The 21,172-nt window shown below is 41.4% G+C and overlaps 1 protein-coding gene and 1 non-coding gene across 4 annotated transcripts in view; one reads left to right on the plus strand and one right to left on the minus strand.

Annotated features, from left to right (window-relative positions):
• LOC138425716 (uncharacterized) overlaps positions 1-21,172 on the minus strand; it is a 55,665-nt gene that overhangs the window by 16,318 nt on the left and 18,175 nt on the right. For all 3 annotated transcript variants that reach the window (XM_069563970.1, XM_069563988.1, XM_069563981.1), the window contains exons 7-8: positions 15,965-16,057; positions 6,472-6,607 (exon numbers count right to left, since the gene is read on the minus strand). In XM_069563970.1, coding sequence (XP_069420071.1) covers positions 6,472-6,607; positions 15,965-16,057 — 229 coding nt within the window. The remainder of the gene's footprint in view (positions 1-6,471; positions 6,608-15,964; positions 16,058-21,172) is intronic.
• On the plus strand, positions 4,415-4,521 carry LOC138431132 (U6 spliceosomal RNA). The gene has a single exon (XR_011253549.1). It is a non-coding gene; the product is annotated as a U6 spliceosomal RNA (small nuclear RNA).

Below are 21,172 nucleotides of genomic sequence, written 5' to 3' on the forward strand. Positions count from 1 at the left end.
ATAGCTAATGGAACAATAAAAGAGATAAAAATAGAATTATAAATATTACTCAACCCCAAAACAGGCAGAAACATAGTTTAAATTGAACAAAAAAAATGAGAAAAAAATAACATGATTGTATGTTAAAATCTAGTCATATTGATAATCATATTAAATATAGTTGTCTAGATAAAAAACAGTTAAAAGACAGAGATTGTCCAAATAGGTTTTTAAAAAATGTTTCTTGGAAGGAAAGCTGTGACAAACCTAGACAGTGTATTAAAAAGCAGAGACATCACTTTGCCAACAAACGTCCATATAGTTAAAGCTATGGTTTTTCCAGTAGTTATGTACGGATGTAAGAGCTGGATCATAAAGAAGGCTGAGCGCCAAAGAATTGATGCTTTTGAATTGTGGTGCTGGAGGACTTTAAGAGTCCCGTGTTGTTTATAAGAATTTAGATTTAAAATATAGATAGGCAAAAAGTAAAAGGACAGAGACAGATATATCATGCTGCTGCTGCTGCTAAGTCACTTCAGTCGTGTCCGACTCTGTGCGACCCCATAGACGGCAGCCCACCAGGCTCCCCCATCCCTGGGATTCTCCAGGCAAGAACACTGGAGTGGGTGGCCATTTCCTTCTCCAATGCATGAAAGTGAAAAGTGAAAGTGAAGTTGCTCAGTCGTGTCCGATTCTTAGCAACCCCATGGACTGCAGCCTACCAGGCTTCTCTGCCCATGGGATTCTCCTGGCAAGAGTACTGGAGTGGGGTGCCATTGCCTTCTCCGATATATCATGCTAATATCAATCAAAAGAAGATTGGAGTGGATATATTAATATTAGTCAAGTTAGATTTCAGAGACGGGAATAAGACCAGAGATAAGAGAAAAATATTACTAGGGATTTCATAATGATAATGATGGTCAATTCTGCAAGAGACTTAAGAACCCTGAAAGTTCAAGCACCTAATAACAGTGCTTCAAAATTCATAAAGTAAAATTGATTAAACCGCAAGGAGATATTTGTTGTTGTTCAGTCTCTAAGTCATGTCCGACTCTTTGCAATCTCATAGACTGCAGCATGCTAGGCTCCTCTGTCCTCCACTATCTCCTGGAGTTTGCTCAAATTCATGTTCATTGAGTCGGTGATGCTATCTAACCATCTTATCCTCTGCTGTTCTATTCTCCTTTTGCCTTCAATGTTTCCCAGCATCAGGGGCTTTTCCAATGAATCAGCTCTGTGTATCGGGTGGCCAAAGTACTGGAGCTTCAGCATCAGTCTTTCCAATGAATATTCAGGGTTGATTTCCTAGAGAATTGACTGGACTGACCTCCTTGAAGTCCAAGGGACTCTTAAGAGTCCTCCAGCACCACAATTCAAAAGCATCAATTCTTTGGCGCTCAGCCTTTATGATCCAGCTCATACATCCATACATAACTACTGGAAAAACCATAGCTTTAACTATATAGACCCTTGTTGGCAAAGTGATGTCTCTGCTTTTTAATACACTGTCTAGGTTTGTCACAGCTTTCCTTCCAAGGAACAAGTGTCTTTTAATCTTGTGGCTGCAGATACTGTCTGCAGTGATTTTGGAGCCCAAGAGAAAAAAATCTGTCACTGTTTCCACTTTTCTCCCTTCTGTTTGCCCTAAAGTGATGGGACCAGATGCCCAGATCTTAGCTTTTATTAATGTTGAGTTTCAAGCCATCTTTTTCACTGTCCTCGTTCAGCCTCATCAAGAGGCTCTTTAGTTCCTCTTCACTTTCTACCATTAAAGTGTATCATTTGCATGTCTAAGATTGTTGATATTTCTTCCAGCAATCTTGATTCCACCTTGTGATTCATCCAGCCTGGCATTTTTCATGATGTTCTCTGCAAATAAGTTAAATGAACAAGGTGACAATATACAACCTTATTGTACTCCTTTCCCATTTTAAACCAGTCAGTTGTTTCATGTCCAGTTCTAACTGTTCCTTCTTGACCCACATATAGGTTTCTCACAAGACAGATAAGGTGGTCTGGTACTCCCATGTCTTAAAGAATTCTCCAGTTTGTTGTGCTCCACACAGTCAAAGGCTTATCACACTCAATGAGGCAGAAGTAGATATTTTTTCTGGAACTTCCTTGCTTTCTTAATAATCCAAGGAATGCTGGCAATTTGATCTCTGATTCCTCTGCCACTTTGAAACCCAGCTTGTACATCTGGAAGTTCTTGGTTCACACATTGCTCCACCCTAGCTTGAAGGATTTTGAGCATAACCTTGCTAGCATATGAAATGAGCACAATTGTATGGTACTCATACAATTGTATGAACATTCTTTGACATTGTCCTTCTTTGGGATTGGAATGAAAATTGACCATTTTCAGTCCTGTGGCCACTGCCGAGCTTTCCAAATTTGCTGATATATTGATATTTTAAAGATCACAATTATCTCTATCTCAGTAATTGAGAGAGCAAGTTAACAGAAAATTTGTAAAGATATAGCAGACGTTACAACACTTGAGCAACAGTGCTGACCAGCTTGACCTAACTGATATTTATGGAATATTTTCCTCCAGTAATAGCAGAGTACACATTATTTTCAAGTGCACATGAAAAATTTACTAAAATTGATCATAAATTTTGATCAGTTGGGCCATAAAACTGGTATGTTTTCCACCCACAGCAGAATTTACTTAGAAATCAACGAAAGAAAAATATATGAAAATTTAACAAATATGTGAAAACTAAACAGCACTCTTCTAAATAATCCATAGATCAAAGAAGAAATCAAGAGGGCAATTAGAAAATAGCTTGAGTTGAATGACAATAAAGATACAATATATCAAAATTTGTAGGATGCAACAAAAGAATACTTCAGTTCAGTTCAGTCCCTCAGTTGTGTCCAACTCATTGAGACCCCATGAATTGCAGCACGCCAGGCCTCCCTGTCCATCACCAACTCCCGGAGTTTACCCAAACTTGTCCATTGAGTCGGTGATGCCATTCAACCATCTCACCCTCCATCGTCCCCTTCTCCTCCTACCCTCAATCTTTCCCAGCATCAAGGTCTTTTCAAATGAGTCAGCTCTTCTCATCAGGTGGTCAAAGTATTGGAGTTTCAGCCTCAACATAGTCCTTCCAATGAACACCCAAGATTGGTCTCCTTTAGGATGGACTGGTTGGATCTTCTTGCAGCCCAAAGGACTCTCAAGAGTCTTCTCCCATACCTCAGTTCAAAAGCATCAATTCTTTGGCACTCAGCTTTCTTTATAGTGCAACTCTCACATCCATACATGACCACAGGAAAAACCATAGCCTTGACTAGATGGACCTTTGTTGGCAAAGTAATGTCTCTGCTTGTTAATATGCTATCTAGGTTGGTCATAACTTTCCTTCCAAGGAGTAAGCATCTTTTAATTTCATGGCTGCAGTCATTATCTGCAGTGATTTTGGAGCCCAAAAAAATAAAGTCAGCCACTGTTTCCACTGTTTCCCCATCTATTTCCCATGAAGTGATGGGACCAGATGCCATGATCTTCGTTTTCTGAATGTTGAGCTTTAAGCCAACTTTTTCACTCTCCTCTTTCACTTTCATCAAGAGGCTCTTTAGTTCTTCTTCACTTTCTGCCATAAGGGTGGTGTCATCTGCATATCTGAGGTGATTGATATTTCTCCCGGCAATCTTGATTCCAGCTTGTGCTTCTTCCAGACCAGCATTTCGCCTGATGTACTCTGCACATAAGTTAAATAAGCAGGGTGACAATACGCAGCCTTGACATACTCCTTTCCTGATTTGGAACCAGTCTGTTGTTCCATGTCCAGTTCTAACTGTTGCTTCCTGACCTGCATACAGATTTCTCAAGAGGCAGGTCAGGTGGTCTGGTATTCCCATCTCTCTCAGGATTTTCCACAGTTTGTTGTGATCCACACAGTCAAAGGCTTTGGCATAGTCAATAAAGCAGAAATAGATGTTTTTCTGGGACTCTCCTGCTTTTTCAATGATCCAGCAGATGTTGGCAATTTGATCTCTGGTTCCTCTGCCTTTTCTAAATCCAGCTTGAACATATGGAAGTTCACAGTTCACGTATTGCTGAAGGCTTGCTTGCAGAATTTTGAGCATTACTTTGCTAGCGTGTGAGATGAGTGCAATTGTGCAGTAGTTTGAGCATTCTTTGGCTTGCCTTTCTTTGGGATTGGAATGAAAACTGACCTTTTCCAGTCCCGTGGCCTCTGCTGAATATTCCAAATTTGCTGGCATATTGAGTATACTTAGCATTAATATAAATATTTATATTTGAATTAAAAAGGTTTAAAGTCAATAACTTAAACTTGTACCTTAATAAACTAGAAAGAGAGGAGAGCATATTATACCCAAGGTAAGCAGGATAAAAGAAATAATAAAAAAGAATAACTCAAGGAAATTGAATAAAGATTAACATTAGAAAAAGCCAGTGCTCGCTTCGGCAGCACATATACTAAAATTGGAACGATACAGAGAAGATTAGCATGGCCCCTGCGCAAGGATGACACGCAAATTCGTGAAGCGTTCCATATTTTTTAAAAAGAAAAAAAAAAAAGAAAAAGCCAGAAGTTGTTTTTCGTAAAGATCAATAAAACTGACAAATTTCCAGTCAGATTAATTGGAAAGGAGAAAACAAATCAACAATTTCAAACATGGAAGGAGAGATATCACTACAGATCCCACATGAAAAAGATTATAAGAAAATATATGAATAACTTGATACCAATAAATTTGAAAACTTAAATGACATGAACAAATTTCTTGAAAAGATACAAAGTTTTACTCAAAACAAAAACAAACCAGAATAGCAGTCTGTCGATTAAACAATTGAAGTTGTAGTTTAAATATCTTTCCATAAAGAAAACTCTTAGTCCAGATATCTTCATCATTGAATTCTAGCAAATATTTAGAGATGAAATAATGCCAATTCTACACAACTTATTTCATTAAGTAGAAGAGGAAGAAACACTTCCTACCCATTCTGTGAGCCCAGAATTACCCTGATCCCCAATCCCAGCTGAAGACATTACAAGTATAGACTAACATCCTTCATGAACATAGATACAAAAGTTATTTTCTTTTTTTAATTAAAAACATATTTTCATTGCTGTGCATGGGCTTTTCTCTGGTTGCGGTGAGGAGGGGCTGGTCTTTGCTGCAGCATAAGGGCTTCTCATCATGGTGGCCTCTCTTTTTGCGGAGCACGTGCCCTAGAGTGTGGGCTCAGTAGTTATGGCACATGGGCTTAGCTGCCCCATAGTACATGGAATCTTCCCAGACCAGGGATTGAACCTGTTGTCTCCTGCATTGGCAGGCAGATTCTTAACCACTGGAGCGCCAGGGAAGTCCAATGCAAAAACACTTAACAAAATGTTAGCAATACACTCAAAGGATAATACATTAGCAATATAGTAAATCTAGTGTTGTATTATGGGTTAATGAAACTGTTTATTAATATTAATATATTTACTATAAACAATACTAGCAAAGTTATCCAAGTTGTAAATCTTCTCATCCTTCCTGAATAAGGAAATACATTAGAGAAGGAATTTATTACTTTATAAATAGGGACTTCCCTGGTGGTTCAGTGGTTAAGAATTAGCCTGCCAACACAGTGGATGTGGGTTGGCTCCTTCGTCTGGGAACCAATATCCCATGGGGCAACTAAACCCCTGCACCACAACTACTGAGACTGAGCTCTAGAGCCTGTAAATCACAACTATTGAAGCCTGTGCACAGCAATGAAGAGTGACTGCAGACAAAAATAAATAAATATACAAATAATTATTTTTTAAAAATAGCCTTCAATCAAGCCCTCAAGCCCCAAATCTTGGCTAGGCTCTATTGCCCTTGATTGCCCCAAGATGCTACAAATACTGATGTCCTAAAATGGTGTAGCCTAGAGCCAATCCAGAAAGCTTTCTCACAGGGCTATACATGCTCACTTATGGCTTGGCCTACTGGGTATGCATTTTCAGGAGGACAGGGAGACAATCAAGGATGGGAAGGTAAAAGGGGCAAGGAAATATTCTGTTTTCTAGAAGCTTCCAAGAATAGCTCTCCTTTTAAGTAGGTTGGGACAACTTTGTAATCAAACACAAAGGAATATTCACTCTTGAGTAGGCTGCCTTTCTTCCTCATGTCACATTGCTTAGATTTACATTATATCCTGACCATAGAGAAGAAAAATCTGGAAGTCATACCTCTTGCCTTTCCTTAGTTGTCAACTTTTTAAAATGGGGCTTCTAATGAGGTCTTCAAGACCCATTGAGGGCTAACATATAACTATCTGCCATGCCATTTTTATGATTTCAGGCCTTTCCACAGATCAGGTACCAATGACAAGATGGATCACTGCTTTCCTCTCAGCTGAAAATCTCACCTGGCACCACTAACAAGCTGTAATTAAATGACTGTCCCCATGATTTAACCCAAGCACCTTGTTTTGGAAGGTGAACAAATAAAGAATTTTAGTTTTCTACTCACCATGTTAGTATTTGAGTGAATTCCAACAAGTCATTTTCTCCTTCTTTTCCCTTTCCATCTATGCCATTATCTGCCAAATACAACTTCACTAACCAAGGACCAGTTTCAATCAAATCTTTAATTTTTTTCTTGATTCCTGTAGAAAGATCAGAGTATTTGATTATTTTTAGACAATAGTTCTCCCATTTCACCACCTTTATTGATTTTAATTTTTAAGATTATACTGATCTAACTTGTGTTGGAGAAGGCAATGGCAACCCACTCCAGTGTTCTTGCCTGGAGAATCCCAGGGACGGGGAAGCCTGGTGGGCTGCCATCTATGGGGTCGCACAGAGTCGCACATTACTGAAGCAACTTAGCAGCAACTTGTGTGAGTAGATGCATTTAGCAACATAGTCAAGGAAATGCATATAACTTAAGAAGTCCTTTAAAAAATAATCATAAAACCTTTTTCTTTATAATAGCGAGCTCTTTATGAAAGAAAAATCTCATTTAAGATTTAAATTGTTGCCTTTACTTTGGCTAAAGAGAAAATCAACGTCTCTGGAAATTTTTCAGTAGAAGGTGTTGTCTGTTGATTCTGGAGAAGTAGTAGACCTTTTATCAGGTTGGTGAAAACATAACTGCAGTTTTGGACCATAAATTTTAGGTCATTATAACTAGGCTCAAACACATCTTTATTAACAAAATAGGAACCATGATAAAATCAACACATTTTTGCCAACGAGAAATAAGTTTGCTCATTCCTGTAGCATAAAAATCTGTGCCTCAGGATTCGATGAACTCTTTCTTGGAAAGCATCTTCTATCTCCTGCTGGTTGTGGAAGCATTTTCCCTACAAAAAGTTGTCTGGATGGTTGAAGAAGTGGTAGTCAGTTGGCGAGAGGTCAGGTGAGTATGGAGGATGAAGCAAAACTTCGTGGCCCAATTCATTCAACGTTTGAAGCGTTGGTTGTACAGCATTTGGTTGGGCATTTTCGTGAAGAACTGGGCCCTTTCTGTTGACCAGTGCCATTTTGCAAGGGTTGCAGCTTTTGGTGTATCTCTTCGATTTGCTGAGCATACTTCTCAGCTGGGATTCAGAGAGCTGTAGTGGATCAGACAGGCAGCAGACCACCAAACAGTGACCATGACCGTTCTTTGGGTGCAGGTTTGGTTCTGGCAAGTGCTTTGGAGCTTCTTCTTGGTCCAACCACTGATGTAGTCATTGCTGATTGTATACGATCCACTTTTCGTCACACATCACAATCCCACTGAGAAACGGTTCATTATTGTTGTGTAGAATAAGGGATGACTCTTTAAAACGATGACATTTTGATTTGTGGTCAGCTCATGAGGCACCAACTTATCAAGCTTTTTCACCTTTCAAATTTGCTTCAAATGCTGAATGACTGTGTAGAATGGTTGACGCTGAGTTCTTTGACAATTTCTCATGTAGTTGTAAGAGGATCAGCTTCGATGGTCCTCTCAGTTGGTCGCTGTCAATTTCCAATGGCCAGTCACTATGTTCCTCATCTTCAAGGCTCTCGTCTCCTTTGCAAAAGTTCTTGAATACTGTATGTTAGTGGTTCCTGAGCCAAATGTGTTGTTGATGTTGTGACTTGTCTCCGCTACTTTATGATTCATTTTGAACTTGAATGAGAAAATCGTTCAAATTTGTTTTTTGTCTAACATAATTTCCATAGTCTAAAATAAATATAAAATGAACAGCTAGTAATAAGTAATTGGCAAATAAACAAAAGAAAGAAATACACATTAAAATGATGTATAACATAACCACATTTATTTAAGAATGTATTCCAACATGAAATGGCAAATTTCAACAATGTAAAACTGCAATTACTTTTGCACCAACTTAATACAAGGATTCAGCCCTCTAAAAGAGCCTGCAAAGTTATCACATTTTTTGAGTTCTAGAAGGACAAATTTGGAGGAAGAGCCATCCTGTCTGAGTTCAGTGGTCCTGGAGCCTGGGTCACCCTCCTTCTATACAGCTTTCACAAAATTCACATTTTGGGGGCATATTTAATTTTTATTGCAGTGCAGTTGATTCACAGTATCATATTCACATTTGATTTATAAGTTTAGGAGTTTGGTAAAGGAAAAAAAGAACAGGCAGGAGATGGAGAAAGAGAAAAGAGTTACAGATATAAGGCTGGTTTATCCACTCGTAAGTGTGAGATGAAAGAGCTAAATCTCCAGTTAGGAAGCTGATCGCTCCCCCCAGGGCCTCCAAGAGTTTGTAGGTAAGCTTTGTGTGCACTGTGACCCTGAGAATCACAGCCAACTACTTCACGAGAGGCTTGACTGAACACCAGTGACCTGTTCCAAAGTCAGGAAGAAAATGCATGGAACTTAGAGATAACATATATCTATATATTGTTTTGTGTTGGCAGTTCAAAGGATTATAAAGGCTCACTTAGGGACTTTCCTGGTGGTCTGGTGGTTAAGACTCTGTGCTTCCAATGCAGGGGTATGGGTTGGATCCCTGGTGGGGAAACTAAGATTCCCACATGCCACCTAACCTAAAAAAAAGAATGAATGAATAAATGAAAAGGGAGATGTTAAAGGCTTATTTAAGGAATTTCCTGGCACTCTAGTGGTTAGGACTCAGTGTTTTCATTGCCATGGCCTGGGGTTCAATTCCTAGTCAGGAACAAAGATCCCACAAGCTGTGCATCCAAAAAAAAAAAAAAAAGCTCATTTAGCTACGCACTAGTTTTGCCTGACATACTGACTTTAGAATCTAACCTCAGGGCTGGATGAGACCCTTCTGTTCTTGAATTCATTCAGCTTTCAACAAATATTTTTGACCTCCTATTATGTGCCAGCCACAGTTCTAGCTGCTGGGAATTTAAGTAAGTAAGTAAGCGAAGTCACTCAGTCGTGTCTGACTCTTTGCGACCCCGTGGACTGTAGCCTACCAGGCTTCTCCGTCCATGGGATTCTCCAGGCAAGAATACTGGAGTGGGTTACCATTTCCTTCTCCAGGGGATCTTCCCGACCCAAGGATCGAACCCGGGTCTCCCGCATTGGAGGCAGCCGCTTTAACCTTTGAGCCACCAGAGAAGATTCCTTCCCTGGGAATTTAACTGGGAGCAAAAGAGACAGAACTTCCTGCCCTCTTGAAGCTGAGGCAGTACATTATCTAGTGTGTGGGAAGAGCAAGGAAGAGAAGAGAGTGGATGATAACTCGGTACGTTTTCAAGTCATGAAAGATAACTGACTTTTTAGGGAAACATGACAAATTTGGACATTGGATCATTCTAGCTTGCCAATTTAAAAATAAAAGCATGCTTTTAGAAAAGATCCAATTGGTTTATTTGGAAATAAATGTAATCTGCTGAGTTACTAAAGGAAATAGGATTTATTTTCCTTCAAAACATAGTTGGAGGGATGGCAACTAGCCTATCCTTTAGTTTTACTGAAGATGAGCCTGACTGGTCCACACCTCATTTGTCCTTACATTCAGGGTATGAGAATGATCGCTAATGACAGGCATTATGAATAATACAACAGTGCCAATGTCCTAGCACAGTATCTGGCACACCATAGGTATTTAATAACTGTTTCTTGAATAAATGATTGAATCAATGAATAAGTGTAATCATGTTGTAGAAAATTTTATCTCACCATTCATTGTATTTCCAAGCCTGGTGTATGTAGTTAATAATGCCTTGAGACAACTCGTGAACATGAACAAAGTATGATTTTTCTGGTTTTGACATTTCTTCACAAATATAAATGCCTTTGAGAAGTTGACTACCCAGAATGATTAACAATGTGGATACTGATTGCAGGTGGCACTCATTTCTGTTTGCCCCCTCCTGGCATGCCAGAAAGCAGCAGTGAGGAAGCATGAGGCCAAAGGGGCCAAGGCCAAAGGCCAAATTCCTGTGCAGCTGCTCTGCTTTGCAAGGAAAGAAATGAAATGGTCTCAGCCAGTCATCATCCTGCACTGAGCCAGCGTGGCATAAATGTGTGCAATTGGAGAGGAAGGAGGCTCCCAAGCTTGTGATTGTCCTGGTCCAGCTTGCATCCCCATGGATAAAACAATCCAAATCTCACTCCAACTGGTAAGAGAGGTCATAATGTCATCTGGGCCCATGAAAAATAACCAGTTTAGAAAGTGCTAGTCCAAGGCACTCTCCAGAATTTAGACCTCTAGGGAGTCCCACATGCCCTGTTAGAGGGTAGGAAGGCTAATCCTGCCTTAGGTCAGGGACTTCCTGCTCCAAGACCCTAACTAAATTTCAAGCAGAATCAAATTCTCTTCTTTGAATGGGAAATGAATTTCTTGGGGTAAGAGTGAGTCCATGCTCAGCTCCTGGTAATACTTGATCCACCCCAGCTGTATTCACTCCAACCTAGTTTTACCTAATCTTACACTTCTTTAAATAAAAACAAGCTCACCAACAATGACCACTTTAACTGACCCTCCTCTGTCTCAGAGACCTTAATAGTGGAATAGCGATGCCTGCTGTGCCTGCGACAGAGTGGTGTGCTGAAATGAGAAGAATTTCCAGGTTTGAAACCTCTCTGAAAAATGCTGTGTGACTCCCTAGAAAGTCACTTAACTTCTCTGAACCTAAATGTCCCCATTGCTGACATATAGATCATAATACTCATATCCTGGGCTTCCCAGTTGGCACTAGTGGTAAAGAACCTGCCTGCCAATGCAGGAGACATAGAGACGTAGGTTCGATCCCTGGGTTGGGAAGATCCCTTAGAGGAGGGCATGGCAACCCACTCCAGTATTCTTCCTGGAGAATCCCATGGACAGAGGAGCCTGGTGGGCTACAGTCCATAGGGCTGCAAAGAGACACAACTGAAGTGACTTAGAACACACAAACGTACTCATCTTCTAAATGCATTGTGAAAACTGACTGGGAAGCACGGTGGGATAATGATTGCAGGGTCATGTAGTGCACAGCAAATATTACTGCCTAACTTTCCAGCTTCATTTCTGGATTGTGTATCATTGAAATCCTGGGATGGGTCCAACCTGATGGAGAACCTTCAGGTATAAAATGTCCTCACTTCTGCCAGTGCCTCCCCGAGGATCAGATACATGTTTCTGAAAACTGCATGCCTCACCAGGGAGCCATACCACAGATTCAATGTAGACTCGCCCTACATTGAGCTTCCTCCCATTTTCTCTTCAATTAATCTCTAAGATTCCCCAGCTATTCCTGATTTCAGAACCTTTCTTACCGCCCTCACTGCTGCTGCCGCTAAGTCGCTTCAGTCGTGTCCGACTCTGTGCGACCCCATAGACAGCAGCCCACCAGGCTCCCCCATCCCTGGGATTCTCCAGGCAAGAACACTGGAGTGGGTTGCCATTTCCCTCTCCAATGCATGAAAGTGAAAAGTGAAAGTGAAATCACTCAGTCCTGTCTGACCCTTAGCGACCCCATGGATTGCAGCCTACCAGGCTCCTCCGTCCATGGGATTTTCCAGGCAAGAGTACTGGAGTGGGGTGCCATTGCCTTCTCCAACCACCCTCACTAGGTCCTGTCAATTCTCCTTCCTAAATATATCTAGACTCTATATTTCCATCACTGCAGTCTGTTCTGCCTTCTATCTTCTTTTTCCTGATCTACCGTAAAAACCTCTAAACTAGTCTCCCATTGTCCCGATGTCCATCTCTAAAACAAGTGCTGCAAAGCTGCTGGAGGTTCTTTTTAAAAATCCAGCTCTTATTATGTCACTGTCTTGTTTCAAATGCATCATGGCTCCCCCTCTGCACACAGAAGAAAGTCCTGTTCCTTAACAACATTTGTGGCTTTTGGCCATATGTGTCCACTGGCCTCCAGCCCTCTCCCCATGATCACTCTGCAGTGAATGTCACACTTTCCAGATGCTGGACACTCCAGGCACTTTCACCCCCTGAGCCTTTTCTCACCTGGTTCCCTTTGCCTAGAATGCTCTCTCTTTCATAGTTGATGAACCTCTTCTCATTCCTTCCAGCTGCTGTGCTGTGCTGTGCTAAGTCGCTTCAGCTGTGTCTGACTCTTTGTGACCCTGTGGACTGTAGCTTGCCAGGCTCCTCTGTCCGTGGACTTCTCCAGGCAAGAATACTAGAGTGGGCTGCCATGTCCTCCTCCAGGGCATCTTCCCCACCCAGGGATCAAACCTGTGTCTCTTTCTTCTCCTGCATTGGCAGGCAGGTTCTTTACCACTAGCACCACCTGGGAAGCCTCATTCCTTCGAGAGAGAGCTCTGTTTCCCATATGAGCCCATATCCAAAGATCAAGTGTAAATTTTCATGGAGCCAGAAACTCCCATCTGGCCTCTTCTGAGACCAGCAAGTGGGTATCACACATTTTGGTGGGCATCAGAATGCAAACCATTACTCAATGTTCATCTGTGGATGCCAGGTCCCAGTAGGACCTTTTTGAAGTTGGCTTTTGTTTTTTAACTTATTAAAACAGCTTCTTTCCATCAACAAGGAGCATGTGTGATTTTCCGTGTATTACCAGAGGTTTATCAGCCAGAATATAAATCCTATTGATTGCAGGACTTAAGGAAGCAAAGTGTAATTAGTGTTGGGTGATTCACACCTGGGACCTTGGAATCTGTCCACAAAGATTCCATTGTCTAGCTATCACTCAGGATAAAATCTTGAGTAAAACAATTTCTGGATTATAACCAGTAATTTCCTGACTTGGAACTAATAAAGCTGTTTAGAAGATTACATCTTGACTTTTGAACTTGACCCTTGCATTCCTTAAAGCCACTAGCATTCCTATGCTCTGTGGCAATGATATAAACACTAACAGTTTATTTGGGGAAGTGAATTTGCCACCTGAGTGACTTTAGTACTGTAGTAAGGGTCTGTCTGGAATAGAAAATGGCAACCTACTGCAGTATTCTTGCCTGGAAAATTTCATGGATAGAGGAGCCTGGTGGGCTACAGTCCACAGGGGTGCAAAGAATCGGATACAACTGAAAGCACATGCAAGCTTGGGGACTGAGCATGTGTCAGATTTTGCTCCCTGAACACATCTAAGCCATATGCTGGGGCTCCCAGTTCTAAATCCTTGAGAGTTAAGACAATCCTGGAAACTATGGTGTGGGGCTTGGGCTGGGAAATAGAGCAGACCCGGGGGACAGAGCACTCCTAAGTCCTTGCTGGGTCTTCTGAACTTTGAGGGCCTTGAGGTGACATGACAAGTCAAGCTGAATGGGGCACAGGGGAGCTGTCTCATCTGCAGATGACTGTTTCCGATGACCTCTCAGTGATTTTCAGTGTTCAGCCATCCTCTGGCTCCTTATGGACTTGACAAGTATGTGACTAGGGTGGGCCAAGCCAGACCTCACCCACATGAGTGCTGGTGTTGTCAAATTCCTGTAATCATTCATTTGGAAGGAATAGAAAGGGTGTCAGGCTTCTGAATGGGGTATTGACTCGTAGAGTTCAACTTTCCAAGCAGCAGACCAAAAGCCTCTTGTCCACAAAGGGCCGAGCATAAAAATAGTTTGGCTGTTTCCAATTGGAACCAAATGGAAACCATCTGGACTCCTCACCCAGGAGGTTGATGTAAATCAGCTCAATCTGACTCTTATTTTGAAACATGTAGAACTCTTCTACCAAAGACCAAACTCATCCTCAGACAAACAAACACCTTATGACTGTGAAAGTAATTGTCCAGTATAGGAAGCTGTTTTTTAATTTGCTTTGTGAAGTCTGGATAGCATGGAAATGCTCTACTTTGACAAGAGGCTAGAAAGTAAATAAATATTAGATACAAAGTGGTTTCTGTTGATTCCAGGCACAGAATTCCTTGGGAGACAAAAGACCTTAATGGCTCCCATTGCCTATTGGATTAAGTCCAAACTCTTGGCCTGGCATGCAATCCTCCTTAATGTGACCCATCCCTCTTGCCATGTCTACACTCCCCCCATGTACTCTTGTTCCAGCTAAGATTATAGGCTTGTGGCTTGCATTGCTTTTTTTTTTTTTACTTTTAAAATTTATTTATTTGTGCATATGCTGAGCCTTCATCACCACTGTATGGGCTCTTCTCTGGTTGTGGTGAGCGGGGGCTCCTCCCTAGTTTCGGAGCCTGGGCTTCTCACTGCCTTAGCTTCTCTTGCTGCAGAGCACGACCGTGGAGCGTGAGGGCTTCAGCTGTGGTTCCCGGGCCCCAAAGCACAGGCTCAGTAGCTGTGGTGCACAGGTTTAGTTCTTTCTCCGAATATGGGATCTTCCCAGATCAGGGATTGAACCCATGTCTTCTGCATCGGCAGGTGGATTCTTTACCCCTGTGAGTTGCCAGGGAAGTCCTGCATTGTTTTTTAGTTAAAAATTTTTTTTAAATAGTGCTAGTGGATTTTGGAAAATCTATTAAAGGGGGAAAGAGGAAGGAGGAAGAGGAGGAGGAGGAGCGCCATAGTCGGTTATCATTTGTTTTAGACAGTTGCCATTTGGGAATATTTTCAACCAAGAATGCTCTCAGAGGAGTTGGCTGGGATTCCTCTGGGGATGAGGAGGGTCAGTGTGTCCAAGCCAGGTCACCGTCCAGAGGACAGTCCTTACACTGGGCTGGATGACATCTGAGGGGATAGGACTTGAGTTGAGTCACTGTTCAGCAGAGACTGTATTCACATCAGACAACAGAGCCAGGGCCTGATAAATGTTCTGACTTTACCTTTTCATCTGGCTTTTTTAGATCACTAAATTATATATCTCATCCCTCTAGGCTGTCACAGAGTGCCAGGCTGGGCTCCCTGTGTTAATCAGCAGCTTCCTGCTAGTTGTCTATTCTTCACATGATAGTATATATATGTCAATGCTGCTCTCAATTTGCCCTATCCACGCCTTCCCCTGCTATGTCCAGCAGACTGTTTTTCTAGATTCCATATATATATGTGTGTGCGTGTGTATTAATATACAATATTCGTTTTTCTCTTTCTGACTTACTTCACTCTGGATAACAGGCTCTAGGTTCATCCACCTCACTACAACTGACTCAAATTTGTTTCTTTTTATGGCCGAGTAATATTCCATCGTATATATGTACGTCAGCCTCTTTATCCATTCATCTGTCGACGGACATCTAGGCTGCTTCCGTGTCCTGGCTATTGCGAATAGCACTGCAATAAACATTGGGGTGCATGTGTCATTTTGGATTGCGGTTTTCTCAAGGTATATGCTCCATTTCTACCTCTAAGGAATGAACATAGGAAAAGAGTTTCCAACCTGAATATATCAGGCCTGCTGTTTATTGCAGAATATTCCCATAATTTTTTTTTTTTTGGACTTGTTGAATGTGGCAGAGTCAGATTCCTCTGGTAGTTATAGTTCTGGTGGGTATGGCTAAGCTGTTCAGTACTAGGTTTATATGAAGCCATCAGACACTTTTTCTCCCCTTGAGTTTTTCTCTCTGTTTGGGGTAATTACTTTAGTAATTACACACAGCCTATGAAAGGAGGAAGTGATTTACAAGATGAAGGAAGTAAGAGGAACAGTTTAAACAACCAAAAATACCTTTTTTTCTCTTCTTCCCTGAGGCAGGTTTCACTGTTACAGCCCTGGATGACTCTGTAATCTGGTTCAAAGGTGAACTTCCTCTCTGGCTGGCTGTATGAAAAAAATTAAAAGATTAAAAAAATAATAATTCAATGTTGCATGCATGGATTTTTGACCCTTTTTAATATCATTTATTGCCTTCATTTTATGTATACTTTGGGCAGTCATAAAAGAGAATTATCTTACCCACTGACTTCACTTCTGTCCTATCTTTTTGATGTTTCTCCCCTCAAAGGCTTGAAGAAAGCATGCAACCAGGTGGCACCTGAAGAACCAACCTGAGGGCTGTGTGTAAATCTTATTTCAGTTCCACAGTTGCCCTCTATACCAGTGGCTCCATTCTGAGGAATTAGTAAGAACGTAGCAGAGAAGAACACATTTTTGGCATATTTAAATACATATACTGGAGACAACCCTAGTGGCCCAGTGGTTCAGAATCCAATTTCCAAAGCCAGGGACACAGGTTCAATTCCTGGTCCAGAAAGACTCCACATGCCGTGGAGAAACTAAGCCCATTCGCTACAACTACTGAGCCTGAGCACCCTAGAGCTCCACAACTTCTCAAGGGAAGCCACTACAATGAGATGCCCTCACACTGCAACTAGAGAGTAACCACCACCTGCTGCAGCTAGAGAAAGCCTACACACAGCAGCAGAGACCCGGCACAGTCAAAAATAAAAATAAATAAATGGATACAATTATAAAATAAATAAGTATACATTCTGATGTATTATCATCCTAGGGTCATTCTGGACCCTTCTTTCCCTCTCTCTCTCATCCCACATCCCATCCACCAGAAGCAGTGTAGACGTAAAGCATCGTCTGCTGCACTCCTCGTCTCATCTGGGTGGAACCCTCTTGTCTCTCACCCCCGCCGCTCATCTGAGTGACAATAGCCTCCCAGAAGGTCTCTGTGCCCCCACCCACACCAAGTCTGTTTGCCACACAGACTGAGTGGTCCTTCTCCAACCTAAGTCCCGACTCAGTCCTGATTCCTCTGTGCTTTCCTAGCTAACAAGGAAGGCATGTGACTCCTGGCCCCTGGGACTGCCCAGGCACCTGCTGCTCCTTGTGTGCAGGCCTTGGGGTGTTCCTGGAACACTCCTCATTTATCTGCAGGCTTGCTTCCTCCCCTCCTGTGTCTGTTCACAAACGCCACCTCTTCAAGGAAGCCTGTACTCAACCGTCTATTTAAAGTCACTCTAGGGACTTCCCTGGTGGTCCAGGGGTTAAGAATCTGCCTTGCAATGCAGGTGATGCAGGTTCGATTCCTGGTCGGGAGATTAAGATCCCACATGCCAGGGGTTAACTAAGCTCCTGCGTTACAACTACTGAGTCCACACACTCTGAAGCTCATGTGACACAATGAAAGATCACGCAACAAAGATCCTGAGTTCTGCAACTAAGGCCCAACACAGCCAAATAAATAAATGCTAAGATAAAAACAAAGTCACTAAATTCACATGCCTTTCGGCCCTATAATTCCACTTCTAAGAATTTTCCGTATTGCTACATTTGCACCTGAAACTGTGTGTGTGTGTGTGTGTTAGCAAACTATAAAACTATTTGCATTTGAGGATAAAAATAAAATAAAATAACACCCCAACCATTTTTTCCTTCCCCAGGTTCCCAAACTTACTTACCTTGATTTTTTTTTTCCTTTTTTCCACAGCAGTTGTCATCTTATAGTAAACTATAGCTGGTATACATTTGTTATGCTTTTTAAGAGTTGTCTGAGTCCCCCTACCCCTCATACACACACACATAGACAAGCACACTGTGTTGCCAGCCCTCTGCTCAGGGGCAGGGATCTTTGTTTTATGCGTGTAAGAAAAGACACAGGTACACACACACACACACATACATATGATGAAGGAAGGAGCGTTATTCCTAAAATTACATTTTATACATTATAACGAGTAATTAAGAAAGCAAACTTGTCATTGGATAGTGAGGCAGTCATGCCTCCTTGGTGGCCAGCAGCAGAAAGCTTCTGTGCCCACCTCTGGCAAGAAGCTACTAGGAGCCTGGGAGTAGCTCACAGAGCAGGAAAGGAAATCAAACATTTGGGCCTTAGGAAGCATTGGCCTCAAGACATTTTTGCCTTCAGTAACATCCTAGACAGAAATGGAAAAGTTGTAAACAATCTTGTAACTTTTTAGTTTGGTATCTACACTTGTTCATCATAAGCTTTAAAATTTCAAAGGATGAAATTTCTAACATATAGAAAATATTGACATTTAAAAATAAAATCTAGGGTGAGGAGAGGGATAAATTACGAGTTTGGGATTAACATATACATACTACTATATATAAAATAGATAACCAAGAACCTCCTGTATAGTATAGGAAACTATAATAAATATTTTGTAATAACCTATAAAGGAAAAAATCTGAAAAAAATTATATATGTATATGTAACTGAATCACTTTACAGGATTCCATTTTTTCCTGTGTTTTTACTGGTATTTTCATTTTAATAATTCTATAGAATTTTATATTTGAAAGTCATTTATTGGTCATCCTATAATACTTCTTTGTAAAAAAAAAAGCTTCATTTACAAATATTTAAATTTTAAAAGTTTGTTGTGATCATAAGCCTCTAAAGTGTTAAAAAGTCTTCTGTAGTTATTACTCAATGTTTCAGTTCAGTTCAGTCGCTCAGTCGTGTCCGAATCTTTGTGACTCCGTGAATCGCAGCACGCCAGGCCTCCCTGTCCATCACCATCTCCCGGAGTTCACTCAGACTCACGTCCATCAAGTCGGTGATGCCATCCAGCCATCTCATCCTCTGTTGTCCCCTTTTCCTCCTGCCCCCAAACCCTTCCAGCATCAGTGTCTTTTCCAATGAGTCAACTCTTCGCGTGAGGTGGCCAGAGTACTGGAGTTTCAGCTTTAGCATCATTCCTTCCAAAGAAATCCCAGGGCTGATCTCCTTTAGGATGGACTAGTTGGATCTCCTTGCAGTCCAAGGGACTCTCAAGTGTCTTCTCCAACACCACACTTCAAAAGCATCAATTCTTCAGTGCTCAGCCTTCTTCACAGTCCAACTCTCACATCCATACATGACCACTGGAAAAACCATAGCCTTGACTAGACGGACCTTTGTTGGGAAACTAATATCTCTGCTTTTCAATATGTTATCTAGGTTGGTCATAATTTTCCTTCCAAGGAGTAAGCATCTTTTAATTTCATGACTGCAGTCACCATCTACAGTGATTTTGGAGCCCCCCCCAAATAAACTCTGACACTGTTTCCACTGTTTCCCCATCTATTTCCCATGAAGTGATGGGACCAGATACCATGATCTTCGTTTTCTGAATGTTGAGCTTTAAGCCAACCTTTTCACTCTCCTCTTTAACTTTCATCAAGAGGCTTTTTAGTTCCTCTTCACTTTCTGCCATAAGGGTGGTGTCATCTGCATATCTGAGGTGATTGATATTTCTCCCGGCAATCTTGATTCCAGCTTGTGCTTCTTCCAGCCCAGTGTTTCTCATGATGTACTCTGCATAGAAGTTAAATAAGCAGGGTGACAATATACAGCCTTGACGTACTCCTTTTCCTATTTGGAACCAGTCTGTTGTTCCATGTCCAGTTCTAACTGTTGCTTCCTGACCTGCATATAGGTTTCTCAAGAGGCAGGTCAGGTGGTCTGGTATTCCCATCTCTTTCAGAATTTTCCACAGTTTATTGTGATCCACACAGTATGCAATTGATGAATGCAATATATTTATTTATTTTGATCAATCCTAAAAATAAAATTTTTACTCGCCACTTCTCTCAAAGAGATGGATGGTGCTGTTTTATTTATTTTTATAATTAACACATGTATTTGTTAAAGAATATCACTGCTAAAATGAAGTAGACTTCAGCATCAGTGCTTTTTCTCCTTTTTATTGCTGTAGTTGTAACTGCTGAGAAATCTTATTCATATGGATGGGAATGGAATAATAGGATTGCCAGGTTTACTCTCTCTTGTCCTCCAAATACAGGACACCCAGTTCAATTTAAATGTTAGATAAACAAAGAATAATCATTTTAAGTATATCCCAAACATTGCATGGAACATAGTTATAGTTAATTATTTCCATCTAAAATTGAAATAAATCCCAAGAGTTTTATCACAGCAGTATTATTCAATTCTTTGAACTCCTGTGTGTGTGTGTCAATTGCTCAGTCACTTCTGACTCTTTGCGGCCCCAAAGACTGTAGCCCACCAGGCTCCTCTGTCCACAGGGTTTTTCAGGCAAGAATACTGGAGTGGGTTGCCATTTCCTCCTCCAGGTGATGTTCTTGACCAAGGAATGGAACCTGCATCCCCTGTGTCTCCTGCATTGCAGGGGGATTCTTTACCTGCTGAGCCATCAGGGAAGCCCTTGAACTCCTGATAGGCTAAAAATTATATAGTGATTGACCAAAAAAAATTCTTTTAATGATCTGTCTGTTTATAACTGAAGTCTTCCTTCAATTTTGTTAAAAGCAAAAATTGGAAGCCATGTGACCTGTAAAACATGATTCATTGCTGAGTTATTAGAGTCATTCATTTTTTAAAAAAAAAACACTTACACTCATATTTTGAACTATCTCTGTTTCTGAACCCTAGGGGAGATGCTCTGCTCAGATACTTGATGGGGGACAGGTGTGCCTTTCTTTCACAAAGTAGAATGATGACTGTGACCAGTGATACCAACCACAGGTACTGGGTCATTATGAAAGGTGAGAATCTGGACATTTTAAGAAACCATCCACATTCCCACAAACGTTGCTACTGGGAAGTTTGTGTATACTCTTTGTCTTAATGTGTTTGGGCTGTTATAACAGAACACCATAGACTGGGTGGCTTATAAACAATAATTATTTTTCACAGTTCGGAAGAGGCTGGGAAGTCCAAGATCCAGATACCAGTAGATTCAGTGTCTGGTGAGAGCCTGCGTCCTGGTTCACAGATGGCTGTCTTCTTGCCATAATCCCACAAGGTGAAACAGTAAGGGAACTCTGGGGTCTCTCTCTTTATTTTTGGCTGCGCTGGGTCTTCAGTGAGCTTCCCTTATGGCTCAGCTGGTAAAGAATCTGCCTGCAATGCGGAAGACCTGCATTCGATCCTTGGGTTGGGAAGATCCCCTGGAGAAGGGAAAGGCTACCCACTCCAGTATTCTGGCCTGGAGA

Source organism: Ovis canadensis, chromosome 1 (assembly GCF_042477335.2).
Source record: "Ovis canadensis isolate MfBH-ARS-UI-01 breed Bighorn chromosome 1, ARS-UI_OviCan_v2, whole genome shotgun sequence".
NCBI lineage: Eukaryota > Metazoa > Chordata > Mammalia > Artiodactyla > Bovidae > Ovis > Ovis canadensis.